Genomic DNA, 18,868 nt, shown 5'->3' on the forward strand with positions numbered 1-18,868 from the left:
GGAAATCATAGTGTTGAACAAGTGGATCAGCAAGACACGATACTAAGCAAGTTTAGTTAGAACCATTCTGTGATTTGGAAATTTTCTGAGGTATTCTTCATTATAAGAAGGACATTCGGTAACCCAGGCTAGTTGACATAATCCAATTGTTACCCTTTACCCCCTACCCTATCGGTCTTTCATTTTCCAACTATTGATTAGTAAAATTTGAATATTTTTTTGTTCTGATTAGATCAACTGAATATACCAGGAATTTTGGGCTAACACATATTTTTTTTTCAACATTCTTTCAAACGGATACAGTTTATTACGATTGTTTTTTGCCCACAGTAGAATATGGACGATTATCACGTAAATACTGCCTTCTCAATGGGCAGACGTAATAAACAGGATGATGGCAATAGTGAAAGTAATAGCATGCACACACAACCAAGTACTATGGCGCCCGCTACGCTGAGAATGATGGGCAAGAGTCCTCAACAGCAGCAGCAGCAGCAGAACACACCGTTAATGCCTCCGGTAGATATCAAGTATGTAAATAGTGGTAATTCTCATCAAGCAGAGCAAAGGGAGAGGCGAGCAGAACTTGAAAGTAAACCCAGAGAGAACGCGGCAAAGTCAAATGCCATCAGCCAAAGTCGAGCTTCCTCTTCTCAGGGCATGCCTAAGCAATTCCATAGAAAATCATTGGGAGATTGGGAGTTTGTCGAAACAGTTGGTGCAGGTTCTATGGGTAAGGTGAAGCTGGCAAAGCATCGTTACACTAGTGAGGTTTGTGCAGTAAAAATTGTAAACCGTGCTACGAAGGCTTTTCTGCATAAAGAACAAATGCTACCACCACCTAAAAATGAACAAGATGTTTTGGAGAGACAGAAGAAATTAGAAAAGGAAATATCTAGGGATAAAAGAACTATTCGGGAAGCGTCGTTGGGACAAATCTTGTATCATCCACATATATGTAGGCTTTTTGAAATGTGCACTTTGTCAAACCATTTCTATATGTTGTTTGAATATGTCTCAGGTGGTCAGCTGTTGGATTATATCATTCAACATGGATCGATACGAGAGCATCAAGCAAGAAAGTTTGCTAGAGGTATCGCGAGTGCCTTAATGTACCTGCATGCAAACAATATCGTGCATAGAGATCTGAAGATAGAAAACATCATGATTTCAGATTCCAGTGAAATCAAGATAATTGATTTTGGGTTGTCAAATCTTTATGATTCAAGGAAGCAGCTTCACACATTTTGCGGTTCTTTATATTTTGCTGCTCCCGAGTTATTAAAAGCAAATCCTTATACAGGGCCTGAAGTTGATGTCTGGTCATTCGGTGTAGTTTTATTTGTCTTGGTATGCGGTAAAGTTCCATTTGACGACGAAAATTCAAGCGTTTTACATGAAAAGATCAAGCAAGGTAAGGTTGAATATCCTCAACATTTATCTATCGAGGTAATATCATTGTTATCCAAAATGTTGGTGGTAGATCCAAAAAGAAGAGCGACACTTAAACAGGTTGTTGAGCACCACTGGATGGTAAGAGGATTTAATGGCCCCCCTCCTTCTTACTTACCGAAGAGAGTTCCATTAACCATCGAAACACTTGATACAAATGTCTTGAAAGAGATGTATCGTTTGGAATTTATTGACGACGTGGAGGAAACAAGAAGTGTTTTGCTCAGTATAATCTCTGATCATACTTACGTTCTTCTTTCCAGACAATACTGGACTTTGGCGGCCAAAATCAGGGCAGAATCTAGCGATAGTGAAAATATTCCAAACATAACGGAGAGTTTTGAAGATCCAACTAGGGCATATCATCCAATGATTTCCATATACTATCTGACCTCTGAAATGCTCAATAGGAAACATGCGAAAATACAGAATCAGCAGCAGCGACAGAGTTCTGAAAATATAGAAAAACTTTCTGAAATACCGGAAAGCGTAAAGCAAAAGGACGTTGAGGTTGATACAACTGCAATTAAATCAGAACCGGAAGCTGCATCAGCGACGAAAGATACTGCTGTACCATTCACTCCTAAAAACGGTGATAATACAGAGCCACCCTTACATGTCTTAATTCCACCAAAATTAGCAATGCCAGAACAAGCGCATACATCACCGACGAGTAGAAAAAGTTCCGATAATCAACGCCGTGAAATGGAATATGCTCTCTCCCCAACTCCTCAGGGAAATGATTATCAACAATTTAGGGTACCCTCAACTACAGGTGATTCCTCAGAAAAGGCGAAGTTTGGGAATATATTTAGAAAATTATCACAACGCCGTAAAAAGACCGTTGAACAGGCATCTGTTAATAGTAACAATAGTGTCAATAAACCTGTACAAAAGACACATTCACGCGCTGTATCGGATTTTGTTCCTGGCTTTGCTAAACCAAGTTATGATTCAAATTATACCGTGAATGAACCTCTCAAGACTAGTGATAATAAAGGTAACAATAAAGAGGACTTTCCAGCATTGCCTGCGAATGCAGAAAATATGGTGGAAAAGCAAAGAGAGAAGCAAATGGAGGAAGATATAATGAAATTGCGTGATATTAACAAACAGAGTAACGAAGTTGAGAAAGGAAGCGGACGGGAAACTTACGCTGTACAGAAATTTGAAGGGAGTGATGACGACGAGAATCATCCCTTAGCACCGCTCAATGTTGCAAAAGGTCGAAAACTTCATCCAAGCGCAAGAGCTAAATCTGTTGGCCATGCCCGTCGTGAATCACTAAAATATATGAGACCCCCAGTACCTACATCTGCATATCCTCAACAGGAGCTTATAGATACCGGATTCTTAGAGTCTAGCGACGATAACAAATCTGATAGTTTGGGAAATGTTACTTCACATACAAATGATAGCGCCAGTGTGCATTCCGTGAATGTACACATAAATTCGTCATCTATAGAAAAGGAACTAACGGATGAACAGATACTACAGGAAGCTTCTAAAGCTCCAGCCGGTTCTATGCCGTCCATCGATTTCCCTCGTTCTTTATTTTTGAAGGGTTTCTTTTCTGTTCAGACAACTTCGTCGAAGCCTTTACCAATTGTTAGATACAAGATTATGTTCGTCCTGAGGAAAATGCACATTGATTTCAAGGAAGTTAAAGGTGGGTTTGTTTGTATGCAAAGGTTCTCCAGTAATATGGCAGCAAAGAGAGAAGAAACTCCAAGGTCGATCATGCCGGTTTCGCATCATGGATCCATTAGACGTCAAGGTTCTAATAAATATTCACCCTCTTCCCCTTTAACAACTAATTCTATTCATCAAAGGAAATCATCTATAACTGAAACCTATGGAGATGACAAGTATTCGGGAACGTCACTGGAAAACATTCGCCAACAAGGCGACGGTAGCGGAGGCATGACTACAACAGAAAAAGAGCCCATCAAATTCGAGATTCATATCGTCAAGGTGCGTATTGTTGGTTTAGCCGGTGTGCATTTTAAGAAAATTTCTGGGAACACTTGGATGTATAAAGAGCTGGCTTCTAGTATATTAAAAGAACTAAACTTATAAGTGATATGTTCCCTGAGAAACTACAGCGTACAATTTTGATATTCTTCGAAAAGAAGAATATCCGTTCGATAGAAGTTTATATATATATATATATATATAGATTCTTTTTATTCTCTTAAAAAAGGAAGAAAGAAATAGAATGGACCTAAGCAGATATTTAGCAGTTTAATATTTTCGTCTCTTTTAATAGTGTTTTTTTATAAATAATTTGGCACGTACTTCATGTAAAAATTAGCTCGTTATCAATTGATAGTAATACTCTGTGCACGTAGAGCGATCATTGTCCCGTTTACCAGAACAGGATTTGTATGATCGTAAAAGGCGTAATATCAAACTCGCAACAGTCCATATAATTGCGTGAACCGTACGCAGTCATTTAGTTCGTGCAGATACACCCTATCTCACCATTGAATGATATTTTTACTTCACCATCACTGCCTCCAAATCCTTCTATCTATTAATAAAATAAGACCACTGACGGCAGTTATCCGTTAATTTTACACTACTCTTCTGACAGAGAAATGATTTCCTCCACCGTCTGGTTTATAATGATTATATTTACATGACCAGCTTCGCAATCATATCATATTTTTTGCTCATGTATACAGATCCAGATAAAAAGACATCTAAAGTGATGAAATTGCTATTACTGGTGGCTCCCGTTATCTTACGAATCATCCAAAATGTGTTGTAGTGCTTCGTTCGCGCTTCTAATGGATTTGATATCGTTCATTACACAGGTTAAAAGGATATGTTTGGGGATTCTTTTCCCGTTTTCCTTCGGTGGGGTCTTTACTGATTTAATGAGCCTTTCAAAAGCTTCCTTGGTGTTTATTCTTCGTATCTTCTCCATTTGAACGTGTTTCCATTTTCTTATCTTCGCAGGGTCGTCCTCGATATTGGCCGGAATATCAGAGTCTGGGATCCTTATCTCAGGTATCGAAAATGGTGGTGGGTTATAGTGATCATTGCTAATGGGCTGATGAGGTCCTTCCCTAGTGGCGAATTCGGCTGGCACATCTGCTATGTTTGTGGGTAACTCTCTTGTGTTACTGTGAGAATTTGCTTCAGAATATCTTTGATTTGCTTCTGCATACTTATGCTGCTTTTTCGGTGATCTTGTGTGAAGATGTGAATCAGGGCCCATGGAAGCGTTGGAGGACATCATATCCTGAGAGATTAAATTGTCTAAAAACTGCTCAATTGCATTCGATTCGTTCGTGCTCAACAATCCGGAATTAGAAGGAGACAATTTCAGACCAAGAGTATGATCAAACCCTACGCTTGGTTGATGAGGGTTGTGATTTAGATAATGTGCATGAGAGTTCAAAGGAACATGATGAGTTTGGTTATCGATAGGTAGAGCTTCTACATGAGAGGGTTGCACGGTAGTCACGTTGGGAATAACGCCGAGATCGTGTGTCAATAGAGGAGGGGATCCTGTACTAAACGTGTTTTCATGTATGTGCGCAGACATTTGGTCGTCAAAGTTACTGCTGAGCATTTGGTAAGCAGTTTCAAAGTCTATATCGTTATCCAGATCCAGGATACCCAATAATTCATTCCCCGTTGCTTGTTGCATTTTTTCCTCTGCTGTTCCATGTATTTATTTATTGCACGTCGACGAGATTTAATCGAGCTAACTTTGAATTGCTTATTCCGTCAAGCAATGACACCAAATAGTGATTACAACAAGATATGATGAGATGAGCCTTTAATCATTTGAAAAAAATTCACATGTGTGTTGTACTTGGACAGGTAGCAACGCCTTGCCGATGACGGGGGAGAGCAGAAAACCGGCGAATTTTCCACCACCTGGTGAAAAAAGGTTAGCTACTATCTGCCGCACTATGGAAGCTGATTCAACGGAAAAGGCGCAGGAAGTGCAGTAGGGACCGGCAAATGCAGCATGTTGAAAGACATTGTTGGGAAATCCTGTCTGAATCTTGGTGTGTTTTTATTTTCCTACCACTTGACAATGGCGTAGATTTGATTTCGAGTAGGAGATTTAGTCATATTAAGGGTTGAGATTACAATAATAGAAGGATAGAAAACATATCTGATCTATGTTATCAAGGGGGCAAAGTAAGATAGGTTTGTGGGAGGGAAAAGTGCCATTGGGGACAGACTCCTTTTCAATGGCAATTGAAATTGCATAATATAAAACTCTTCTTGCACTCTTGAAAAACATCACACTGCAGTCGCATCAGAGTTGTTTTGCATTGTCGTGGTAATCCCGCGATCTGAGACGTACCTGAAGCGGTGCCTGTGAAGTCTCAGTGAAGCGTTTAAGATTATGAGTATATGACAATCGAAAAGATGCCTCAATTGAGCCAGTTTCACTTTAGGCTTGCTGTTTCTGCTTTTGTCTCCGCTTATATAAAGGATAGAGTGTGTATTTATAAATGTGCATTTGCGCGTATATCATTCTTGATAGAGTCAGCTTAAGTACACGAGTATGGGTATGGAAGAGCTCAGAAGAGCGCTGGCGCTGCTGAATGGCCAGGGATATGAGTTCATGGTGTTTGTAAAAGAGAGAGATCATTTGAAAGGCGAGTCGATTCCAAAAAAATTCTTTTCAGAGAGTTTTATATCATCTTCAATAGAAAGGGACCCCCCGCTAACATTCGACCCATTGGTAAATAGGAAAAAAATAACTGTTTATGAAAAAAATATTCAACCAAAGATGATGCTGCCCTTAGATCAGCCTATATTAGTGCGGAATTACCTGTATGCGGCTTTTAAGTTATTAAGACAGGTACCATGCAAGGCAATCGCTAAGTTATGGATAAAAATAATTGAGCCAAGGAAAAAGACCAGGTTCCCATACATTAAAGGTGATGCTAGAAAACCAACATGGTGGCCAAAAGATGTAGAACATAAAGAGCCAGACCACCTCCATAAAGCAGATCGACTGAATTTGATGTGCACCATAATAATGAACGTTCTACCACAATCGCCCTTCGGCCATGAGATTTTGGATGAGCTTATAAGAGTGACTGTAGCAATGACCATCTTTAAGAGAGAAAACGTGAAGAGAGTAATTATAAAAAATGTTCTTGAAATTGCCAAATGCTTGTGTAACAAAGATTTCAAACGAAATACCGTATCACTTGATGATCTAAATGACCTGGCCCACAAACAGAAAAAATCAAATCACAGTCATCGATTGGATGTCAATAAAATGGCCAACGTGGGAAAAGATTTGCTACAACAGTCAAGTGGAAGTGATTTTTCACCTTCGAGGACCATTCCCACAAAAGAAAGTTACACAGAATACCTATCCAGGGGATATTATCCTGTATCGGAAGATCATTCAAATAGCATATTCCGAACAGAAGGGGTAGTTGATTTCGATCCGCTATTCCTTACTAAATTGGATGAATTAAGTAGTAGCGATGATCCTAGAGATTTTATTTGAAAAATTTCGAATCATCGAGAAGAGCTGTGAGGAGTGCAAAAGTTAACAAAGATAGTATGCATATAGTGATGTGATACTTCATCTTCATGCTCTTTGATTTTTTCGTCTAATATAAATTTCATCAAGGCAATTTAGGTTCCTCTGATAAAAACGACACTATAGATTGGTTAAAGGATTGCGGATTATCTAAAAAAAGGTTGTGGCCGGAAGAGGGTATTTCTGAATAACTTGCTCCTTCTAGACAGTTCCCTAAATTGTTCAACTCTTTGACCATGAGCATACCGGCTTTTTTATTCATCCAATCATATTGCCCATATACTATGAATAATTTTCTTAGGTTTAAATAATGCAGGGAATCCATTAAGGGATCCTTCGCTAAAATACATCTTGAAAATAACCCTTTGAAAATATCTGTTGTAACCGCCGGCATACCTCCCTTACCGTAAAACAATTCAAAGATGTATTCTTTGTATGCCATTGATGGAACTCGACTATATGCTGCCATTATGTAATTCCAACATAACTTAGCTCCTAATGGGCCCATCATTCTCAAAATTTGAAATTGTTGTTCAAACAAATATTTTGGAATCAAGTTTCTTTTCGAGTAAAACTTGGAACTTGGATCTTCGAAATCGATAGTGTAGAGAGTGTTAGAGTGGAAATTATTATTAACGGACCATATATTTCTTTCCACTCCCAAAGGGGATACCAAACAAAGTTTGTCTACTGATTCTGGATATTTAACAGCATATTTAAAAGATAAATATCCACCAAAAGAATGTCCCACAATATTTATTTTGCCTAATTTGTTGTCAATGCGCCATTGTTCGATTCTGTCGAGGTAGAAATCTTCGTACATTTGGATCACAAATTTATGGTGACTCGCATTTATTGTATATGGAACCCTAAACTTATTCCTTCCAATAAATTTGATATCTAACGGCAAAGGTGTCGTTGTATTAATCTCTAAAGACGGTATTGAAGACAATCCGCTCGCTGGCATATCAATTGAATACAAGTTTCGGATGTGCTTAGAGAGACCCGGATAATTTCTGAAGAAGGACATTGAGGAAGCAGCGTAACCGTGTATCAGTAATGTAGGAGTTAGAACAGTACTTGTATTTTCATTTTGGAAATGCCATTGATTTATTTCGTCAAATAACTTATCATTTTTCTTGGAACCTTCAACGTGTACTTGTTCCATAATATGCTTCTGTAGTTCCTCTAACCGTTCATACGTTCTGCGCGAATTATTTAAATGACTTGACCATAGCTTGAATCCTGATTTCTTAACAGCATTTTCCTCCTTGGGTCTAAGAATCCTTTCCAAAATTTTTCTCTGAAGACTCTTTTCACGACGTTTGTCTTCCAGCAGGTATCTATTACTGTGAAAGGCTCTGCTCCACTTGCAACGTTTATATATATACATTGTTTGCTTGCTTAAGCCTCCAGAGTGCACCAAGTACCTCTTTATAGAAAGACCATTTTTCATTCGCTCATCCTTAAACTCGAAAACTATAAGTGAAAGTCCCAAAAATACGAATAGCAGTGCGATAACACACGGAAGGCTTTGTAGAGTTGTGAGCTGGAATTAAGACAGTTTGAGTTTTAGGAAAATCCGGGGGGGAGGGGGCCTTCTAGTAGATCAATACGTTTAAACCAGAAATTTATTAATGTTTTGGGCTGAATTTCATTATTAAAGAAAAAAAAACCTTGGATGTAATTGTTTAAGAAAAGCTATCCACAACAAAGCTTGAATTCATCTTTAATACCCTTTTACTCAGCATTTTATTTAGGAATAACATACTATGAATCGTATATAGATATTACAACGTACATTCACCCCCAAGAAACTTGTAATTATTGATAGATCCTGTGCATACACATTTCGCCTTCCCTCAAAAAAACTTCATTATGCTACCAAATAAGACACCTTTGCCTTCTAACATGAAAAGAGCAAACAATGTCATGGAATGTGCTGTTTGTATTGCTAATAGGAGTTGTAGTTTTGGTATTACTTTCCCCGGTATTCAAGTCAACATGGCCATTTTCGACTTTCTACCGTAATGTCTTTCAGCCCTTTCTAGCCGATGACCAAAAATATCGTTGGAAGTTCCATTTGGTACCTCTTTTCTACACTTCAATTTACCTATACCTAGTATATACCTACCACACCAGAGTGGAGTCACTAATCAAGAATGAACTATTCCTTTTGGAACGGATACTTATCGTGCCGATAATTATACTACCACCGGTAGCATTAGGAATTCTGGCTATGGTAACCAGAGCTGAGGATTCAAACGATCACAAACTAGGTTCAACGGAAAAATATCCATACGATTACTTGTTGTATTATCCTGCCATAAAGTGTTCGACATGTCGAATCGTCAAACCTGCTAGATCCAAACATTGTAGCATTTGCAATAGATGCGTTTTGGTGGCCGATCATCATTGCATCTGGATAAATAACTGCATCGGAAAAGGAAACTACCTTCAATTTTACCTTTTTCTAATTTCAAACATATTCTCGATGAGCTACGCCTTTCTAAGATTGTGGTATATTTCTTTACATAGCACAACTACACTTCCTACAGCTGTCCTGACTCTAACCATATTATGTGGATGTTTCACTATTATCTGCCTTATTTTCACATACCTTCAATTGGCTATCGTAAAGGAGGGAATGACCACAAATGAGCAAGACAAATGGTATACCATCCAAGAGTATATGAGAGAAGGAAAACTGGTGAGATCATTGGATGATGATTGTCAATCTTGGTTTCTCAAATTCACGGAACAAGAAGAAAATACTGCCGGACGTCTTCAGGATCAACATGTTACGTTTTATAGCACGAATGCCTACGACCATAAGCACTACAGTCTAGCACACTATACTACGATTAAAGATGCGTCCGAAATTCCTAATATATATGACAAGGGTACCTTCTTGGCCAATTTCACAGATTTAATATAGTAAAATTGTCATACATATGACTCATCCCGAACATGAAATTTTTTTTTTCACTCGGTTTTTTCCTCACCGCCATAGATTCTAACCGCAAATGTGGAACAGCTTCATTTTTACAGGCGATTCATTAATATAGAAGCCAAAGGACACCGAACGGTAACCATTAGTAGCAAATCACAGCTACAGTCGGTCGTTCTAGTTTATATAATCTCCTAGTTGAGAAATCCCTACGTAAGATAATTGTATATTACGATGGTGAAGTTAGCCAAAGTCCCAATTCTAGGAAATGATATTATCCACGTTGGGTATAACATCCATGACCATCTGGTTGAAACTATAATCAAACATTGTCCTTCTTCGACATACGTTATTTGCAACGATACGAACTTGAGTAAAGTTCCGTACTACCAACAATTAGTCCAGGAATTCGAAGCTTCTTTGCCAAAAGGCTCTCGTTTACTTACTTATGTTGTTAAACCAGGTGAAACAAGTAAGAGTAGAGAGACCAAGGCGCAACTTGAAGATTATCTTTTAGTGGAAGGATGTACTCGTGATACGGTTATGATAGCCATCGGTGGTGGTGTCATTGGTGACATGATTGGGTTCGTTGCATCTACATTTATGAGAGGTGTCCGTGTTGTTCAAGTACCAACATCCTTATTAGCAATGGTCGATTCCTCCATCGGTGGTAAAACTGCTATCGACACTCCTTTGGGTAAAAACTTCGTTGGCGCATTTTGGCAACCAAAATTTGTCCTTGTAGATATTAAATGGCTGGAAACGTTAGCTAAGAGAGAGTTCATCAATGGGATGGCAGAGGTTATCAAGACTGCTTGTATTTGGAACGCTGACGAGTTTACTAGATTAGAATCAAACGCTTCATTATTCTTAAATGTTGTTAATGGGGCCAAAAATATCAAGGTTACTAATCAATTGACAAACGACATCGACGAAATATCAAATACTGACATTGAATCAATGTTGGATCATACGTATAAGTTAGTTCTTGAGAGTATTAAGGTTAAGGCGGAGGTCGTCTCATCGGATGAACGTGAGTCCAGTCTAAGAAACCTTTTGAACTTCGGTCATTCTATTGGTCATGCCTACGAAGCTATCCTAACTCCACAGGCATTACATGGTGAATGTGTATCCATTGGTATGGTCAAAGAAGCGGAGTTATCCCGCTACTTCGGTATTCTTTCCCCTACTCAAGTTGCACGTTTATCCAAAATTTTGGTCGCCTACGGGTTGCCTGTTTCGCCTGATGAGAAATGCTTTAAAGAGTTAACCTTACATAAGAAAACACCATTGGAAACCTTGTTAAAGAAAATGAGTATCGATAAAAAAAACGAAGGTTCCAAAAAGAAAGTCGTCATCTTAGAAAGTATTGGTAAGTGTTACGGTGACTCTGCTCAATTTGTTAGCGATGAAGACTTGAGATTTATTCTAACCGATGAAACCCTCGTTTACCCCTTCAAGGACATTCCTGCTAATCAAGAAAAAGTTGTTATTCCTCCTGGCTCTAAATCCATCTCTAACCGTGCTTTAATTCTTGCTGCGCTGGGTGAAGGTCCATGTAAAATCAAGAATTTATTACATTCAGATGACACAAAACATATGCTAACTGCTGTTCATGAATTGAAAGGTGCTACAATAACATGGGAAGATAATGGTGAAACTGTGGTAGTGGAAGGGCACGGTGGTTCCACATTATCAGCGTGTGCTGACCCATTATATCTAGGTAATGCAGGTACTGCATCTAGATTTTTGACTTCTTTGGCTGCCTTGGTCAATTCTACTCCAAGCCAAAAGTATGTCGTTTTGACTGGTAACGCAAGGATGCAACAAAGACCAATCGCTCCCTTGGTCGATTCTTTGCGTGCTAATGGTACGAAAATCGAATATTTGAATAGTGAAGGGTCCCTGCCAATCAAAGTACATACTGATTCGGTATTCAAGGGTGGTAGAATTGAATTAGCTGCTACAGTTTCTTCCCAGTACGTATCCTCTATCTTAATGTGTGCCCCATATGCTGAAGAACCTGTCACTTTGGCTCTTGTTGGTGGCAAACCAATCTCCAAATTGTACGTCGATATGACAATAAAAATGATGGAAAAATTCGGCATTAATGTTGAAACTTCTACTACAGAACCTTACACCTATTATATTCCAAAGGGTCATTATATTAATCCTTCAGAATATGTTATTGAAAGTGACGCCTCCAGTGCTACATATCCATTAGCCTTCGCTGCAATGACTGGTACTACCGTCACAGTTCCAAACATTGGTTTCGAGTCGCTACAAGGTGATGCTAGATTTGCAAGAGATGTTTTGAAACCTATGGGCTGTAAAATAACTCAAACCGCAACTTCAACTACTGTTTCAGGTCCTCCCGTAGGTACTTTAAAACCATTGAAACATGTTGATATGGAGCCAATGACTGATGCATTTTTAACTGCGTGCGTTGTTGCCGCTATTTCCCACGACAATGATCCAAATTCTGCGAATACAACCACCATTGAAGGCATTGCAAACCAACGTGTCAAAGAATGTAATAGAATTTTGGCCATGGCTACAGAGCTCGCCAAATTTGGTGTCAAAACCACAGAATTACCAGATGGTATTCAAGTCCATGGTTTAAACTCGATAAAAGATTTGAAGGTTCCTTCGGACTCTTCCGGACCTGTCGGCGTATGCACGTATGATGATCATCGTGTTGCCATGAGTTTCTCACTTCTTGCAGGAATGGTAAATTCCCAAAATGAACGTACTGAAGATGTTGACCCTGTAAGAATACTTGAAAGACATTGTACTGGTAAAACCTGGCCTGGCTGGTGGGATGTGTTACATTCCCAACTAGGTGCCAAATTAGATGGTGCAGAACCTTTAGAGTACTCTTTCAAAAAGAACTCAAAGAAAAGTGTTGTCATTATTGGTATGAGAGCAGCTGGAAAAACCACCATAAGCAAATGGTGCGCAGCCGCTCTGGGTTACAAATTAGTCGATTTAGATGAGTTATTTGAACAACAACATAACAATCAAAGTGTCAAACAATTTGTCGTGGAAAATGGTTGGGAGAAATTCCGTGAGGAAGAAACAAGGATTTTCAAAGAGGTAATTCAAAATTACGGCGATGATGGATATGTTTTCTCTACAGGTGGTGGTATTGTTGAAAGCCCAGAGTCTAGAAAAGCTTTGAAAGACTTTGCTTCATCGGGTGGATACGTTTTACATTTACATAGAGATATTGAGGAGACAATCATTTTCTTACAAAGTGACCCCTCAAGGCCTGCCTATGTGGAAGAGATTCGTGAAGTTTGGAACAGAAGAGAGGTGTGGTATAAAGAATGCTCAAATTTCTCTTTCTTTGCCCCTCATTGCTCCGCGGAAACTGAATTCCAAGCTCTAAGAAGATCATTCGGTAAGTACATTGCAACAATTACAGGTGCGAGAGATATAAAAATCCCAAGCAAAAGATCTGCCTTTGTGTGTTTAACCTTCGATGATTTAACTGAACAAACTGAGAATTTGACTCCAATCTGTTATGGTTGCGAGGCTGTAGAAGTCAGGGTAGACCATTTGGCTAAATACTCTGCTGACTTCGTGAGTAAGCAATTATCTATATTGCGCAAAGCTACTGACAGTATTCCTATCATTTTTACTGTTCGTACCAAAAAGCAAGGCGGTAACTTTCCTGATGAAGAGTTCAAAACTTTGAGAGAGCTATATAATATTGCCTTAAGGAACGGCGTTGAATTCCTTGACTTAGAACTAACTTTACCTACTGATATCCAATATGAAGTTATCAACAAAAAGGGCAACACTAAGATCATTGGTTCCCACCACGACTTCCAAGGATTATACTCATGGGATGACGCTGAATGGGAAAACAGATTTAATCAAGCTTTAACTCTTGATGTAGATATTGTAAAGTTTGTGGGTACGGCTGTTAATTTTGAAGACAATTTGAGACTAGAACGCTTCAGGGATACACACAAGAGCAAGCCTTTAATTGCAATTAACATGACCTCAAAAGGTAGTATTTCTCGTGTTTTGAATAATATTTTAACACCGGTGACGTCAGATTTGCTTCCTAACGCCGCTGCTCCTGGTCAATTGACGGTGGCACAAATCAACAAGATGTATACATCTATGGGTGGTATTGAGCCTAAGGAGTTGTTTGTCGTTGGAAAACCAATCAGCCATTCTAGATCGCCAGTTTTACATAACACTGGTTATGAAATTTTAGGTTTGCCGCACAAGTTTGATAAGTTTGAAACTGACTCCGCACAGTTGGTGAAAGAGAAACTTTTGGATGGCGGCAAGAACTTTGGCGGTGCTGCAGTGACAATTCCTTTGAAATTAGAAATCGTGCAGTACATGGATGAATTGACTGATGCTGCTAAAGTTATTGGTGCTGTAAACACTGTTGTACCGTTGGGTAACAAGAAGTTTAGGGGTGACAATACCGACTGGTTAGGCATCCGTAACGCCTTGATCAGCAATGGCGTTCCTGAATCTGTTGGTCATACTGCTGGTTTGGTTATTGGGGCAGGTGGGACTTCTAGAGCTGCCCTTTATGCCTTGCACAGTTTAGGTTGTAAGAAGATCTTCATCATTAACAGGACAATTTCAAAACTAAAGCCATTGATAGAGTCACTTCCATCTGAATTTAACATCATTGGAATAGAGTCCACTAAGTCTATAGAAGAAATCAAGGAACACGTTGGTGTAGCTGTCAGTTGTGTACCAGCTGACAAACCATTGGATGACGAACTTTTAGGTAAGTTAGAGAGATTCCTTGTAAAAGGTACCCATGCTGCTTTCGTACCAACCTTATTGGAAGCCGCCTACAAACCAAGCGTCACTCCCGTTATGACAATATCACAAGACAAATATCAATGGCATGTTGTTCCTGGCTCTCAAATGCTGGTTCATCAAGGTGTGGCTCAGTTTGAAAAGTGGACAGGATTCAAGGCCCCTTTCAAAGCAATTTTTGATGCCGTTACAAAAGAGTAGACGATAGTATACCTATCCCTTTCACCATCTTACAATAATTTTATGATATCTTTACTAAGTATGAGTTTTTAAATAGTCAGTATGACTGCTTACGTATGTTAAAAGAGGTTTCTATATATTTACTATATGGTAGCGGTTACAGATAGGTGTAAGTTACCCTTACATACTATGGGATGAAGTCGAAGAATAACTCAGCGTAGGTCATCAAAATATGTAAATCAGCCGAGCATCTCACTTTGGAAACATTGCAAGATATTTGAGGGAAATTGCCCCTGGCCTGTTTACTCACTGAAAGATAAGCATGTGCAGTAGTTTAAATGAAGGTCCATATACTTCGCCAACTTTTGGAAAATCATTATCCTTGAAAGTAGATGGCGGGTTCAATGCCGTATCTATAAATCCTTCCGGTAGGGATGTTGTTTTGGCCAGTCGGCAGGGTCTTTATATTATCAATCTAGATGATCCGTTTACACCTCCAAGGTGGTTGCATCACATCACACCGTGGCAGGTTGCCGATGTGCAATGGTCGCCGCATCCCGCAAAACCATATTGGATAGTCTCAACATCGAATCAAAAGGCAATCATATGGAACTTAGCAAAATCTTCATCAAATGCCATTGAGTTTGTGCTTCATGGTCATTCAAGAGCAATTACAGATATAAACTTTAATCCGCAACATCCTGACGTTTTAGCTACCTGTTCAGTTGACACGTATGTACATGCTTGGGATATGAGGAGCCCACATAGACCATTTTATTCGACAAGTTCATGGAGGTCAGCTGCTTCTCAAGTGAAATGGAATTACAAGGATCCAAACGTTCTTGCGTCTTCACATGGAAACGATATATTTGTATGGGATATAAGAAAAGGCTCCACTCCCCTTTGTTCTTTGAAAGGCCATGTGAGCTCCGTAAATAGTATAGATTTTAACCGGTTCAAATACTCTGAAATTATGTCGAGTTCAAACGACGGGACAGTAAAGTTCTGGGATTATTCAAGGAGTACGACAGAGTCAAAGAGGACCGTAACAACTAATTTTCCGATTTGGAGAGGACGTTACCTTCCTTTTGGAGAAGGTTATTGTATCATGCCAATGGTCGGAGGCAATAACGCAGTCTATCTGGTTAATCTATGTGACGACGATGAAAGTGAAGAAAATAAGAAGACAAAACTTCAGCCAATATATGCGTTCAAAGGACATAGCGACCGAGTAATTGACTTTCTTTGGAGGTCAAGGCATACGTACAACGGGGATTACGACGATCGTGAATTTCAATTGGTTACTTGGTCTAAAGACTGCGATTTAAAGTTATGGCCAATTTCTGACAGTATTTATGGGAAAGTCAACTTTGACAGAGGCAAGAGACTTAAGGAAAAATTGCCAGATTACGATTATTGCTCATACAATAAGGAACCTGAAAATAGGGAAAATATTCAAAAGAATGAATTTAAGCGCATACGAGAAAACTTTGTGACAACGTCTGGCTTGAAGAAAAACAAGACCAACCATATCACATGGCTCTCAGGAATTAGAATGAACAACGCAAATTCGCAAGACGATTTATTCAACGACACGAAAATCCAGAATCTGGGGGAGGAAGTAAGTACCATTGGTCACAAATTTCCAAAAGTCGTTTTTGAAAAGATTTCCGTCTCCACAAGGGAACTGTGCCTGACGCTCAATGGCCCCTGGTCAGAGGAGAATCCTGATGATTATGTCTTCTTGCGTATAAATATCAATTTTCCGCCTAACTATCCAAGCAAAGGGGACCCTCCCAAATTTATAATTGAGGAGAACGCAAATCTAACCATGAGCAAGAGACAAGAAATACTTTCCAATTTAGCAACTATTGGTCAAAGGTATACCGATTCAAATCTTTACTGCCTGGAGCCATGTATAAGATTTGTATTAGGTGAGAAAATCAGCCTGGAAGACATCGAAGAAGGGCAAGAACCCTTGTTAAATTTCGATATTGCAGATCATATAGATTTTGAAGAGTTATCGTCACTAGATAGCTCTTATTCCGATTCTCAAAATCTGGAAAACCTTTCTTCACAATCAGATACAGAGTCATACAAGGAAGCACTAGTATTCACAGACACTTCGAATCCAGGTTTGGATTTTGGAAGAAATCTAGCTCTCGATACCACACCTGTTCCAAACGGGTGTGGATCTTGTTGGAGTGCAACGGGGGAACTTTTCTGCTTCTTTGCAAATGATAAAAAACCTGAGAAAAAACAAAATGCAATAATTAAACTATCTCAAAAAGATACAGGGGCAGAGAAGCATCCGTTTAAAGTTGAGCCCAAAGTTTTATATGATAAGGAAGTTGATAGTAGTGCAATCACTGCTGCGGATGAATTGAAGGCTCGCCCTAAGCGGTATGTTGACACTTTGGGACTAGGAGGTAGTACCAATGGTGATTCAAGGACATATTCTGACGATGAGACGTCTTCCGATGATTCATTTGATAGTGTCGCAGACGATTGGGACGATATATTGAGAAATGATATTATAGTAAGAACAAAAATTCCAATGCTAAGAGGCAATTTTGGGGCTTTCAGCTCAGTCCATTCAGAATCCGGAAAAACAGTAGAATCCACTAAAAGAAATAAGAATTTGGTGATTTCCAAAGATTTCGGTAGTTTATTAAGCGACCGCAAGGAACTAGCGCAAGAGTACTTATTTATGGATGTTACTCCAGAGGAATTTGCTAGAAATAACGCTTTAGTGGCAGAAAAATTTGAGCTTGACGAAATTAGTCATTGTTGGCAAATATTATCTGATATGTTGATAGACCAAAGTGATTACGATCCTTATACTACCATATGGAATAACCATCCTATGGGGATAAAATGGTTCATAGGGGAAGCAATTATCTACTTTGAAAGGCAACAAAATTTACAGATGCTGGCTATGTTATGCTGTGTTATATTAAGTGCCAGGAAAAAAAAGAGCTCAACCAGATGTTATGGGCAAGAATTGGAGAATATGGAGGGAACCATTGTGTTTAATGACAATGAAAGCCAAAATACATCATTTTGGAAAGGGTCAGATGCAATTTCTACTAGATCTAGGAGTAGCACTGTAACACCAAATTTTAATGGTTCTCATTTGAGAGGAAAAAACATCCACGGAGGAGACAACTCCTCAATAAGATCTGACGACTACCATGCTAGATTAAGAACGCACAACATATTTAATGGTGGTAATAAATTTGCGGACCCTGCTCAAAAGCAGAGCAGCCGTGCCATTTCATCCAGCCCTTTCCATAGCAGAATGCCTGACATCAAAGTCGAACTTTTACACGACGATATTATAGAAGCTTATGAACAAGAAGATCTTTTACATTTAGAGGTATCAGACATACCAAAGTTTCAAACTTACATTTACCAATATTCAAAGTTACTTTTTAGATGGGGACTGCCTTTAGAAAGGGTCAAAATTCTAAAAGTTAGTACTGATTTTAGAAGTTCTTATAGTTCTCAAGATATTATATCTAGCGATGACAAAAATAGTCCCTACGGCGGTGTACTTACGCATTGGATAGAGAACAAGAAGTTTGGAGAAGAAAAATTCATAGCTCGAAATTGCAATTACTGTGATTTGAGGGTGACAAGAAGCAGCTTCATATGCGGCAATTGCCAACACGTTTTACACTCTTCGTGCGCGAGGACTTGGTGGGAGATTGGTGATGAGTGTCCATCTGGATGTGGGTGCAATTGTCCGGATATGTTTGATGCCTAAAAAGCTTGATTATCACCTACGTTTTCTGCATATTTTAAATGATTTCGGATATATGGAAAGAAGTTCACAGAATATATAGCTTGATAATTAATTTATTTTACGAATGTTATATTTATGCAGTAGAAGCATAGCAGAAAATATAAAGAGGATTGGAAGCGGTTTCTTAATGAGTCAATAATAA

The 18,868-nt window shown here is 39.0% G+C and overlaps 7 protein-coding genes across 7 annotated transcripts; 5 read left to right on the forward strand and 2 right to left on the reverse strand.

The window, feature by feature from the left end:
* Positions 1-336: 336 nt before the first annotated feature.
* KIN1 (serine/threonine protein kinase KIN1) lies at positions 337-3,531 on the forward strand (the record flags this gene model as incomplete). Its single annotated transcript, XM_033909476.1, has 1 exon — positions 337-3,531. The coding sequence occupies one exon, from the start codon at positions 337-339 to the stop codon at positions 3,529-3,531; it is 3,195 nt and encodes a 1,064-aa protein (XP_033765367.1).
* A 667-nt stretch (positions 3,532-4,198) lies between these two features.
* On the reverse strand, positions 4,199-5,113 carry INO2 (Ino2p; the record flags this gene model as incomplete). The annotated part of the gene is made up of 1 exon (XM_033909477.1): positions 4,199-5,113. The coding sequence occupies one exon, from the start codon at positions 5,111-5,113 to the stop codon at positions 4,199-4,201; it is 915 nt and encodes a 304-aa protein (XP_033765368.1).
* An 876-nt stretch (positions 5,114-5,989) lies between these two features.
* SPAR_D03360 (uncharacterized protein) lies at positions 5,990-6,952 on the forward strand (the record flags this gene model as incomplete). The annotated part of the gene is made up of 1 exon (XM_033909478.1): positions 5,990-6,952. The coding sequence occupies one exon, from the start codon at positions 5,990-5,992 to the stop codon at positions 6,950-6,952; it is 963 nt and encodes a 320-aa protein (XP_033765369.1).
* A 121-nt stretch (positions 6,953-7,073) lies between these two features.
* Positions 7,074-8,444, reverse strand: ECM18 (alpha/beta hydrolase family protein; the record flags this gene model as incomplete). The annotated part of the gene is made up of 1 exon (XM_033909479.1): positions 7,074-8,444. The coding sequence occupies one exon, from the start codon at positions 8,442-8,444 to the stop codon at positions 7,074-7,076; it is 1,371 nt and encodes a 456-aa protein (XP_033765370.1).
* A 471-nt stretch (positions 8,445-8,915) lies between these two features.
* SWF1 (palmitoyltransferase SWF1) lies at positions 8,916-9,926 on the forward strand (the record flags this gene model as incomplete). The annotated part of the gene is made up of 1 exon (XM_033909480.1): positions 8,916-9,926. One exon carries the CDS (start codon positions 8,916-8,918, stop codon positions 9,924-9,926), a length of 1,011 nt encoding a protein of 336 aa, XP_033765371.1.
* A 246-nt stretch (positions 9,927-10,172) lies between these two features.
* On the forward strand, positions 10,173-14,939 carry ARO1 (pentafunctional protein ARO1p; the record flags this gene model as incomplete). Its single annotated transcript, XM_033909481.1, has 1 exon — positions 10,173-14,939. One exon carries the CDS (start codon positions 10,173-10,175, stop codon positions 14,937-14,939), a length of 4,767 nt encoding a protein of 1,588 aa, XP_033765372.1.
* Positions 14,940-15,240: 301 nt separating this feature from the next.
* Positions 15,241-18,687, forward strand: MTC5 (Mtc5p; the record flags this gene model as incomplete). Its single annotated transcript, XM_033909482.1, has 1 exon — positions 15,241-18,687. One exon carries the CDS (start codon positions 15,241-15,243, stop codon positions 18,685-18,687), a length of 3,447 nt encoding a protein of 1,148 aa, XP_033765373.1.
* Positions 18,688-18,868: the final 181 nt, after the last annotated feature.

This window comes from Saccharomyces paradoxus, chromosome IV (assembly GCF_002079055.1).
Source record: "Saccharomyces paradoxus chromosome IV, complete sequence".
NCBI lineage: Eukaryota > Fungi > Ascomycota > Saccharomycetes > Saccharomycetales > Saccharomycetaceae > Saccharomyces > Saccharomyces paradoxus.